Raw genomic sequence first — 13019 nt, 5'->3', positions numbered from 1 at the left:
ACAACTACAGCTATGAGAAGTGTATTCAGCTGCAGCTTCTAACAATCCGCATTAAGGAGTTGGAACTGGATGAGCTTTGGATCGTTCGGGAGATAGGACACATAGAAAGGTAATTACACCCAAGGTGCAGGGCACAGGAGACTGAGTGACAGTCAGGAAGGGGACAGGGGTTAAGGAGCTAGAATACCCCTGTGGTCAGACCCCCTCAACAACAGGTAAGATCACTTTGGATACAGTTGGGGGGGGGGTGGAGTTGAATGGGGAGAAAATACTAAAAAAAATTGAAGTGCTAAGGGACTTGTGAGTCTTTGTGCAGGATTCCTTAAAGGTTAATTCACAGGTGTACTCTGTGGTGAGGAAGGCAAAAGCAAAGATGTAATGTTGAGACTTTATAAAGCACTGGTAAGGCCTGTCCTGGAGCATTTTGAACAGTTTTTGGCCCCTTATTTAAAAAAGCATGTGCTGAAACTGGAGGGGGTTCGAAGGAGGTTCACAAAAATGATCTCAGGATTGAATGGCTTGTCATATGAAGAGCGTTTAATGGCTCTAGGCCTGCATTCACTGGAATTCAGATGAATGAGGGGAGACCTAGTTGAAATCTATTGAATGGTGAAAGGCCTTGACAGAAGGGATGTGAATTGGATATTTCCTATGGTGGGAGAGTCTGAGACCAGAGGACACAGCCCTAGAATAGAGAAACGTCCCTTTAGAACAGAGATGAGGAATTTCTGTAGCCAGAGCGTGGTTAATCTGTGGAATACTTCACCACAAGCAGCTATAGAGGCCAAGTCTTTATGTATATTTAAGGCAGAGGTTGATAGATTCTTGATTGGTCAGAGCATGAAGGGATACAGGGAGAAGGCAAGAGATTGGAGCCAAGAGGAAAAATTGGATCAACCAATGGCAGAGCACAATTGATGGGTTGAATGGCCTAATTCTGCTCCTATGTTATGGTTTTATTGTCTATGTGGAAGGTCTTGTGATTGTACAGGACCGAAGTATAACTCTTTGGCCTCAACACTAAGTGGTATGTGTGGCATAAATGTAATACTGCACATCAGCTAGGTAACCCCATCCCTACTGTATAGTGCAAGTAGCATCAGACTATGGGGATGCTTTTCAACAGTAGGAACTGGAAATCTGGTCAAGATTGATTGTAAGATTAATGCTACTAAATACAGAAAGATCCTACATAAAAACCTGCTAGGCTCAGTCAGAACCCTTAAACTGGGGAGGACATTCATCTTTCATCAGGACAACAACCCAAAGCATACTGCTAGGGCAACTATGGAGTGGCTTTAAATGAATAAAATTGATACACTTGAGTGGCCCAGAGTCCTGATAAAGGGTCTCTGCCTGAAATGTCCACTGTTCACTCCTTTCCATAGGTGCTGCCTGGCCTGCTGAGTACCTCCAGCATTTTGTATGTTCACAGGATTGTGTAAACGTGCTTCAGTCTAACTGAAAATCTCTGCCAAAACAAAATGGCTGCCCTCAAGGAGACCAGCTGAATTTCAAATTTAAAAGCAGCAGCTCCATCAAAATTAAAAGTCAGCAGGGCTAATTTCAAACTAAAAGCCTGAACAGAAAGTCTCATCTCCAGAACAGAAGCAATGGAGATAAATAAACTGAAAGGCATGGATTCTTTACAAGAGAGGGAAGGGAGGGAGGAGGTGCTTGGTAGTCAGTAGATTTATAGCAAATGTCAGTGGTTGGTTTGCCTCCTGAGGTGAAGACAGTGAGAGATCCAGATAGGGACAAAAAATAGTCATGTTCATACATGAGGGCAGGGCAGAAGTTACTAGCAAAGTTCATAAAATCAGTATTAACAAAGCTATGCTAAACATCCCTCTTATCTGCATGCAAAAACATCATTAATTTCCTTACCATGATGTCAGCCACACTTATTATAATTGTCTCATCAGAGTGTGTTGTTGTGCCACTGCCTCACAATCTGACAATCAATTGTGCCACTGCCTCACAATCAAGTTAAATCCTGAATTCTGTATGGAGATTACACGCTCTCCATGACCTCACAGGGTTCCTCTGGATCTCTTGTTTCTTCCCACATCCCAAAGACATGTGGATTGGTTGCTTAATTGGACACTGTCAGTTGCCGCTAGTGTGCGCGAGTGATAGAATCCAGGAGGAATTGATAAAATTGCGATAATTTTAAAAAATAATGTAGAATTATGTTAATTGCAGTTGTTAATCAACATAAACTCAGTGGACAAAATAACTTGTTTCTGTGCTGTCTCTTTCATGTGGCACTTCTGCTGTGGTCAGAGAAAACTTGAAAATATGTTAGGGCTCCAGCAATCTCTTCCTTTGCATCCTATAGCAGCCAGGGACACATCTCATCAGGTCTTGGGCATTTAGCCACCTTTAAATCTAAGACATCTAATACTTTTTTAAAACAATTTATTCTAGAATACCACTTTCTTGATTTCTTCAACTACCATGTCCTTCTCCATAGTTAATACTGATGACATGCATTTATTTTGTCATGCAGTTTTTTTAAATCTACATTCTAATTCTAACCTTCAAATACTACATTTCTTTAGGCATCCATTAGTCTCATGAGACCATGGATTTGTGCCTTGGAAGGTTTCCAGGGTGCAGGCCTGGGCAAGGTTGTATGGAAGACCGGCAGCTGCCCATGCTGCAAGTCTCCCCTCTCCACACCACCGATGTTGTCCAAGGGAAGGGCAATAGGGCCGATACAGCTTGGCACCGGCGTCGTTGCAGAGTAATGTGTGGTTAAGTATCTTGCTCAAGGACACAACACGCTGCCTCAGCCAAGGCTCGAACTACCGACCTTCAGATCACTAAATGAATGCCCTAACCACTTGGCCACGCGCCAACACACATTTCTACACTTGGTTTTACTTCAAAATTATCCCTAATATTCATTTTTATCACTGCATGGGGCCTTTATTTTCACATTCAAAAAGTGCTTCCTTACTACATTCATATCTCCTTAATTTCTTTACTTATACGTTCATAATCTGATTTACAAGGAACTGAGGTTATGGTAAAGAATTAAGTTCATTCCGTACAATACAGAACACCAAAACAGAACTGCTGGGTCCAATACACTATTTATAACATAAGACATAGAAATATACAACACGTTACAGGCCCTTCAGCCCACATTGTTGTGCCAATCATGTAACCTACTCTTTAAACTGCTTAGAATTTTCTTACTGCATAGCTCTATTTTTCTAAGCTCCATGTACCTATCTAAGAGTCTTTTAAAAGACCCGGTTGTATTTGTCTCTACCACCGTTGCTGGAAGTGCATTTCATGCCGCCACCATCTCTGTGTATGAAAAAAATTGCCTCTGACATCTCCCTTGTACCTACTTCCAAGCACCTTAAAACTATGCTCCCTCGTATTAGCCATTTCAACCCTGAGAAAAGCCTCTGGCTCCTCACACAATCAATGCCTCTCATCATCTTATACACCCGTCAGGTCAACTCTCATCCTCCATCGCTCCAAGGAGAAAAGGCCAAGTTTTAACAAATAGAGATCTTATATTTACACTAGGCTAAAGCTCATCAAGTGGATTCATTTCTTTTCCCCTTAATCTTCTGAAAGTATTAATACTCCAGAGTACATAAATAATTTTGAAAGTCCATTTGATCTGGTGAAACATAAACTTTATTGAATGTTGAATTGGAAAGCAATTGCTGGAAATTATGTGAAAAATTGCAAAACATCACACAACTACAGGTAAAAACACAGGAACAAATACAAAAATAAATGGAAAAACTAATCATTATCCTATACACTTTATTGGATTAATTATATTTTTGCAGTGTAATAAATACAAGATATGCAAAAAAGCTTCAGTCACACACAAAACCAGTTTAACTGAAGTTACAGTAGTGTTGTGCAAATATAATTCAATGTTTTTAATTTAAAGACATTACTCCCATCCAAAAACAAACTAAAGTGGTTAAAGTTAGTATGAAAATGATAAATTTGGCACACTTTCAAGTCAGACAAATAAATTCCTGAATTGACTCTTCATTTATATGAAGAAATACTTTTGAAAAATTTAACAAGTAATTGCCTAAAAATCCATTGTATCTTTCAATTTATGTTATGAGGTAAGTTATTTTGTTAACAATCTGATATTTAAAATCACATCACAAGTTGTAGCAAATTACAGTAAAGTCAGTAATCAACAAATAAAATTGCTCCCTTTTATCTGAATACCAATTCTTTAATTGAATTAATTATGTGCAAATACTATTAGAATTCCAAATAGGAACAATTAAACAATAACTTAAATTAACCCTCAGGTTAAGGGAATGTAGGGTAATTTAAGTTGCAGTGTCCCTATCAACAAATATGTCCCGTAACTTCAGCGACCAGTACAAGACACTCTTTCAACAATAAAAATGCAAGCACACTGTTAAGGCCTGCTAATAGTTTAACATCATAACACCTGCTTGGCATTTAGATTTTCTTTAATACTCTGTTCCTTTGATATCAAGTCCCTTTCACCAACACCAGCCTTTTAATAGCAAGCCTTAAATTTCAATTTACTGAGGCCCAGAAATGCAAAGCATCTCAATGAAAGAAAATGTTTCTTTAAGTAATTGAAGGATCCAATTACTTCAATGGAGCTTTGAATTCAATTATCTTACAGAAACATCAAATAACCTCAGAAACTACAGAAGTCCAAAATATCTCCAGACTACGAATCTTACTTTGGTTTTAATTGTGAGTAAAAAAATCACCCAGTCATCTTTTACCAAAACACCTGCTAATACATTTTACACTTTTTTAAAAAATAACTTCCCATTCAAATATCCAAGGATTAAAAATCCTTTAGATATCAAATGAGATTTTAGAAAAAGTCTGTGACATTAAAATTATACCATATATATCTATGGATGTTCCAACATGCTAATAGTCCTCGCATATGGGCTTCTGGTATTCTGAGTTGAATTGTAAATGGGTTCCTGTCTCCTATAATGCAAATATGATTTGACATATCATGCACATTAGTCTTCTTTTAAGTTACCGTTAATTAATTGATAGACCATAGATAGAACTTACAATAACTTATCTTGCACTTGTAGGAGTACAGGTAAGAACGTCTTGCAATTTTATGCTGCAGGAAACTAACCAACAGCCTAAATATGGTGCATTCATAATTTTTCTTACTGGTAAAGGACTAAGTGTGGTGAAAAAGTTCACAGTGAATCTATTTTTAATATGCTACAAAATACAATTGCTGGCCATATAATGTACCAACCATCTTCTAGCCTCTATCATCACAGTAGTCATTGATGTTAAACTAACATGTTAATGTAGCCTAATATAAGACTCCATTTTAGTGTAAGCATCTTAACTATTCATTTGATTATGATCGACGACCTTTCCAAAACCCTGTAAAATCATACATCTGTTTTCAACTGTGAACTTGACTGATCCCATGCCTCTATTTTGATGAACCTAGAATTTAGATTAAATCATATAATTGATTTATTACAGCATGGTAATGATCTCTTCTGGATAGTCTTAATTATCCTGCATGGTATTTACTTCTCCAATTAATGATGACATACATCCCTCCCCAAATCATGGTGAAGCTGTCATTTTATAGCTTCAACCTAGAAAACAGTGTAAAGCTTTAAAAATATTTTTGCTATTTTTTTTTTTACAGTGCATCTCAGTTTACAACTGTTGAAGTCGTCCATCACAACTCACAAAAACTACTTTTTTTTTGCTGTCCCAGCAAGTTAATAATAAATGTGGCTATAGTGCTAAACAAACACACAAACCCATCTAAATATTAACACAGCATAGCTGTAAAGTCTACTTTTTGGGGAAGGCTACAAAACATTTCTACAGTCACCTACTTTTAAATCTAACTATGAACTGCTTGAATTGATAAACTGCCATTCACTTATTATGCTGACAAAATGCTCCCTCTGCTTAGTTCTCCATTGACATTAATTAACCTTTATTGTACCAATATATATTTAGAAACAAAGCTGGAAGCATTCTTCATCACATTGATGCAGCAAAACATAAAGAATACCGAGTACCCAAGTTATTGACTATATGTTAGTGATAGGCATGCTATCATCTATGCTAAAATTTGCGTTAACCTTGGTTACGTGAACTTTTTTTTAATGTTAACATATGGAAGGCTACACCACAGCGGAGTAACACATTCTCTTCGAGAATTGCGGTGCAGCATTCCAACTTAACAGATGAGGGAATATTTTTTATTAAGTGATTTAATGTTTGAAATTTCTAGAGCAATTGAGAGTCAACTGTTACCTAATTTAAAATTGCACATCCTATACATATTCTAAATTTTATGGAAAAGTTACTTGGCTGGCATTTCATTTAAATTAACAAAATACTGAAGGAGCAGCACTTTACTTATATTTAAGTGTCCTGACTTAAGGAAAACCAATGATGGTCTGTAACCAAGTCTTTGCACATTTTTGGTACCCTCATCTAGAATATTAAAGCAAATGGCAGCATTATCCTACACTGATAGCCATTCCCCTTGAATGTGCTTACTTTTTAAATTAAGATTTGCGTAATTTACACTCTTTCATGCATATAGATGATTTACATGCATAATCAAGAGCCCAAGCCCACCCAGAGTCAGATGCATATTGAATTCAGGAAGACTCATTACCTATTTAAGCAATAAAAAGGATAAATAAAATGTAATACTTATTCCCTGTATGGTAAATATTTTAGATTAAGGGAAATATGTGGTCCAGATGGATCAGTTTACATCTTAATTCTTGGACTCCGGTGTTAGCTAAAAGATCAATTAATTCTTGTATTATTTCAAAATCTATCCATAATTACTTTACCAAACCGGCAAAGCTTTAAAGATCCCGTATATTTATCAAACTTTCCAGTAATAAATGTCAGCTGTTTGATTCTGGGATTAAAATGGAAGGTAATGCTCTGTCTACTTGTATAGTTCTAATCAAAACTTAACTGTGTACAGCTGAGCCAAATAAATGAATAAAACCACTGTTGCAGACAGAGTATCAGGCTACATAATGTAGTCATGTTACTCACCCGTGGAGTACCATCAGTACTTAAGTGCATTATCTGACATGATGCATAGCAGTTTTACAAGCTTCATCTAGAACAGATTAGGGCTTGTTTAGGAACAAATATTAGACTTTGTAAACTCCAAACTGTGGGAACCAAAATGCTAACTAGATTAGTGTAGCTGACTTACGTAAGCTACAAAATACAAAGTGCAGCCAAAACATTTTCTTTTTTCACATTTTTAAAGGAATTGTGTAAATATAGAACAAATTTGAACAAATTAGCCTGAATACCTCATTTGCAGCTGAAATGGCCACTATCCACAATATTATTCATATTACTTGCAGAGAATAGGTCAGAAACAATTTTCACATGACTTTCAAATATTTGTTATTTCACCAATCCAATTGCTTATCTGTACCTGGTTTCTCTAGTTGCTTGTCCAATTTATATCTCTCTGTATGTAAAGTTCATGAAATCTAGCATTTGCTTTGTTCCACCATTATTTCATGCTTCATAAATAACATGTTATATATGGGGGAAAGTATCTTTTAAAGAATTTTACAAGTTACTACACTTCCAGGAATTCTAAAAGCTAGAAGTTCTGAACTGTGAATAGAAATACAGCTATTAGTTGTTATTAATATATTCTAAACCTTATTCAACAGAATAACTGGTTGCTAGCCAAAAAAAAAATCTGATCAACATTACCTTCACACAAAGATAATCCATTTCACCAACCTCTTTCATTTACTTTCCCAGCATAAGCTAATCATTTTTGGCCATAACACCTGAGTGTTGGGCAAGATGAGATAGAAGTAAAGTGGAAGATGCAGACAATTTTGCACTGTTATGTGCAAATGCTATTTTTCTTTGTTAATAAAAACTTTGATCAAAAATCAAATCACATAGGACTTTAAATTTAACATGCCAATTCAATACTCTTTCCCATATGACACAAAGGTTCATGAATATGGTGCTAAAACTGTAGACAATAGCTGAAGCAAAACTTGCCTTATTGTTTAGTCAAGCTTATGATCTACAGACACCATTGCCAAACTATGACTTACAACTTTGTTAATTCTCTTATGAACTAAAGAATTTATGGAGGATTTTGTACTAAATTACATGGACCAGTCACGTGGAGTAATTGTGCCACCTTATCTTTCACAAACTATAAGACTGCGAAGATCAGACACAATTCTAATTCCAGAATCACAAAAAAAAACAAATTGAAAAAAATGCAAATAACTTGTTGGTCAAGCTGTGTTCATTTCAAGCAGCTTGAAACTTTAGTAAAGTGTCGAGTTTTATATTTTGTTGGGTTAAATGTGACCCCTTGTGTAAAGCTGAACTGGGAATTTCATCAATTCTAATTCCCTTTGCAGCTTGCCCTCAACAGTTAAATGAACAATGGAAAACTCCATCTGAACATTTGATTGGAAGTATAAACATTTGTAAATTCCTACAGGTTTCTTACTTGAAACTTTTTAGTAACATTTTAAGACACATCAATGCACAAGGAAAGAGCTTGGTGTTTTACCAATCTAATTCAGCTTTGAACAACTTGTTCATTTATCAGTGATCTGTTGTGCTGTTGAATATAATGCACATCAGACTATAACAATATTTACGGTTCAAAGAGATCTTGACTCTCTTGTTTTTCAATTTCTGCATTGTATTTCTCAATGTCTTTGTTGACCTCGGACAGGTAATCTTCTATGAATGTGTCCATCACTGAGTAGAAATATAAAGGAAAATACTCATCCTGTTTGTGATCTTTCAACAAATGGAAATCCAATTCATCTTTACTATCACTGATTTCCAATTCTCCTTAAGGCTATGAGCAGCTTTGGATGCAATTTAATATTATGAAAAACATGCAGGACAGGCCTTCTCAGAATTCTGCACTTTAACAGTTGCTCTTAACTACCTGAAAGGCAATGCCAAGCATAATCACTTAGACAGGCGCTAGACAGCATAAGATATTTGAATACACATGCAAAATACTTTCACTTTCCTCATACAGATTAACAAAAAGGAAAGATACTTTACCAACTAATCCATTTGCTAACATTAATAATGCGGCTATTTCAGTTTTGTCATAAACTCCTGTTCCATTTAAAAAGATAATTCTTTTCAGCAGAAGAGGCTCCAAATACAAAATTAAAAGTAAAGACATACAAAAGTCTCAGAACAAAAATCTTTTTTAGTACAAATGATGAAGTCAATGGGAAAATTACTATTCATCCCTGAAGAATTCAGGCCACAGACAATTTTGAACAAACCTTACCTTAAAGCAGGAGATTTCACATCTAACTTCATAAATGAAACTTAACCATTCCATTTATAGAGCACAAACACAGATCATTAATCTTAAAACATTCCCATTGAAAGGATACATGGATGATAGTCTCTCTTCTCACCAAAGAAGTTTACAAACTGGTTCCCATTATAAAACCAACCAGGTGGCGGTAGCTCTAAATGACGTTTCACCTGTGAAACGATAAATAATTTTAAGTATCATTTATATTTTTAGTCTCAATACAAAATTGAAAGAAGAGATTAATCCGAGGATTAACTACCAAGAAACAGATGCCCATTTGAAAGCAACAATACACCACAACTGCGTATTGCACTTGAACATATTTTTCATCCATGCTGCCACTGTCTACTGTACTCTGTGGACCTCAATAATGCTTACCAGTTTGTGTAATTTCATGAAATGGTTTCTGAAAATCTACACATGCAGCAATTAGAATTGGAACTGGATTGTAATTCATTTAATATTTTCACATGTACTGAGATACAGTGTCTTGCATAATGTCATATTGAACAAATCATTACACAACGCATTGAGGTAGAACAAGGTAAAACATTAAGAATGCAAAATAAAATTTAACGTCTACTTTATAATGCAGGTATACAATAAGGTACAAGATCATAACAAGGTAGATTCTGAGGTCTTATCATAGAGCTCTATTTAACACAACCATTTAATGGTCTGAAACAGCTGGGTAGAAGCTGTCCTCAGCCTGTTGGTACATGCTTTCAAGCATATGCATCTTCTGCCTAATGGAAAAGGGGAGAAGAGGGAACATCCAGGGTTGGTGGGGTCTTTGATTATACTGGCTGCTTTATTGAGGCAGTGAGAAGTACAGACAGGACCAATGGAGGGAATGCTGGTTTCCATGATGTGCTGAACGGTGTCCACAACTCTGCAGTTTCTACAGCCATGTGCAGAGGAGTTGCCATACCAAGCCATTATGCAATCAGCTAGGATGCTTATTATGCTGCATCAATAAAAATTGGTAAGGGTGGGAGGGAACATGCTGAATTTCTTTAGCCTTCTTAGGAAGCGGAGCTTTCTTGGCTGTGGCATCTATGTGGTTGGACCAAGACAGGTGATGTCGCTAACGTTCACTCTAGAAACTCTCGACCTCATCACCATTGACATAGATAGGGCATACCTGACATCAATGATGAGCTCTTTTGGTTTTAGAGAGCTGATCATTTGCTTTTAGAGTTAATGTATGCCATGAGCAGACTCTCGAAGCACTTCATGATGGTTGACATCATACCCAGTGTGTGGTAGTCATTAAGGCAAGTTGTCTGGTTTTCTTTTGGTACCGGAATGATAGTAGTCTTCCTAAAGCAGGTGGAAACTATTGATTGAAGAAGAGAACAGTAAAAAATGTCTGAAAGTACCCTCTCCAGCTGATCTGCATAGAATCTACTGACATGGTCAGAGACACTGTCCAGCCCAGATGCCTTTTGCAGTTTCACTCTCCAGAAGATTGATCTTTCATCCACACCAGTGACTGTGCATTCAGATGCACTACAGCAGGGGTTCCCAACCTGGGATCTATAGACCCCTTGGTTAATGGGAAGGCTCACTGGCATAAAAAGGTTGGGAACTTCTGCACTAGAGGCTGTTGGGGTATGTGAGAACGTATTCACTCCCTTCACAGCTTTTATAGATATGTGAAAAGAAAAAGATTGGTTAAGACAAATGTAGAAACAGTCAGAAACAGGTGAATTGATCATGGGGAACAAGGACATGGCAGACCAACTGAATAACTACTAATAACTACTTTGGTTCTGTCTTCACTAAGGAGGGCATAAATAATCTTCCAGAAATAGTAGGGGGAGACCAAGGGTCTAGTGAGATGGAGGAACTGAGGGAAACACATGTTAGTAGGGAAGTGGTATTAGGTAAATTGAAGGGATTGAAGGCAGATAATCCCCAGGGCCAGATGGTCTGCATCCCAGAGTGCTTAAGGAAGTAGCCCAAGAAATAGTGGATGCATTAGTGATAATTTTTCAAAACTCTTTAGATTCTGGATTAGTTCCTGAGGATTGGAGGGTGGCTAATGTAACCCTGCTTTTTAAAAAAGGAGGGAGAGAGAAACCGGGGAATTATAGATCGGTTAGCCTGACATCGGTGGTGGGGAAAATGCTAGAGTCAGTTATCAAAGGTGTGATAACAGCACATTTGGAAAGTGGTGAAATCATCGGACAAAGTCAACATGGATTTGTGAAAGGAAAATCATGTCTGACGAATCTCATAGAATTTTTTGAGGATGTAACTAGTAGAGTGGATAGGGGAGAACCAGTGGATGTGATATATTTGAAATTTCAAAAAGCTTTTGACAAGGTCCCACACAGGAGATTAGTGTGCAAACTTAAAGCACACGGTATTGGGGGTATGGTACTGATGTGGATAGAGAATCGGTTGGCAGACAGGAAGCAAAGAGTGGGAATAAATGGGACCTTTTCAGAATGGCAGGCAGTGACTAGTGGGGTACCGCAAGGCTCAGTACTAGGACCCCAGTTGTTTACGATATATATTAATGACTTACATGAGGGAATTAAATGCAGCATCTCCAAGTTTGCAGATGACACGAAGCTGAGCGGCAGTGTTAGCTGTGAGGAGGATGCTAAGAGGATGCAGGGTGACTTGGATAGGTTGGCAAGAACAGGAAAACAGATTATCTGAATGGTGGCCAATTAGGAAAAGGGGAGGTGCAACGAACTATATTGCTCAGCTCCATGTACCTATCCAAAAGTCTCTTAAAAAACCCTATCGTATCCGCCTCCACCATTATCAGCAGCCCATTCCATGCACTCACCACTCTCTGAGTAAAAACCTTACCCCAACATCATCTTTGTACCTACTCCCTAGCACCTTAAAACTGTGCCCTCTTGTGCTAGCCATTCTAGCCCAGGGAAAAAGCCTCTGACTATCTACACGATCAATGTCTCTCATCATGTTATACACCTCTATCAGGTCACCTCTCATTGTCCGTCGCTCCACGAAAAAAGGCCGAGTTCACTCAACCTGTTTTCATAAGGCATGCTCCCCAATCCAGGCAACATCCTTGTAAGTCTCCTCAGCACCCTTTCTATGGCTTCCACATCCTTCCTGTAGTGAGGCGACCAGAACTGAGCACATTTACTCCAAGTGGAGTCTGACCAGGGTCCTATATAGCTGCAATATTACCTCTCGGCTCCTAAATTCAATTCCATGATTGATGAAGGCCAATATACTATATGCCTTCTTAACCACAGTGTCAATCTACGCAGCTGCTTTGAGCGTCCTATGGACTCGGACCCCAAGATCCCTCTGATCCTCCACACTGCCAAGAGTCTTAGCATTAATACTATATTCTGCCATCATATTTGACCTACCAAAATGAACCACTTCACACTTATCTGGGCCGAACTCTATCTGCCACTTCTCAGCCCAGTTTTGCATTCTTTCAAGGTCCTGCAGTAACCTCTGACAGCCCTCCACACTACCCACACCTCCAACCTTTGTGTCACCAGCAAACTTACTAACCCAACCATTCACTTCCTCATCCAGGTCATTTATAAAAATCACCAAGAGTAGGGGTCCCAGAACAGATCTCTGAGGCACACCACTGGTCACCAACCTCCATGCAGAATATGACCCATCTACAATCACT

At 37.8% G+C, this 13019-nt stretch overlaps 1 protein-coding gene across 3 annotated transcripts in view; it reads right to left on the bottom strand.

Moving 5' to 3' along the window:
• Positions 1–13019, bottom strand: part of dnaaf9 (dynein axonemal assembly factor 9) — a 179344-nt gene that overhangs the window by 33864 nt on the left and 132461 nt on the right. For 2 of the 3 annotated variants that reach the window (XM_072256715.1, XM_072256718.1), the window contains 2 exons: positions 9453–9546; positions 3652–8787 (listed from right to left, as the gene is read on the bottom strand). In XM_072256715.1, the coding sequence (XP_072112816.1) occupies positions 8681–8787; positions 9453–9546 (201 nt within the window). In that variant the 3' untranslated portion in view covers positions 3652–8680. Of the gene's footprint in view, positions 1–3651; positions 8788–9452; positions 9547–13019 lie in introns of those variants that run through there. The other variant, XM_072256716.1, reaches the window with a different exon arrangement.

Source organism: Mobula birostris, chromosome 4 (assembly GCF_030028105.1).
Source record: "Mobula birostris isolate sMobBir1 chromosome 4, sMobBir1.hap1, whole genome shotgun sequence".
Lineage (NCBI taxonomy): Eukaryota > Metazoa > Chordata > Chondrichthyes > Myliobatiformes > Myliobatidae > Mobula > Mobula birostris.
The sequence above is the reverse complement of the archived record's forward strand: the minus strand, read 5'-3'. Positions and strand labels throughout refer to the sequence as shown.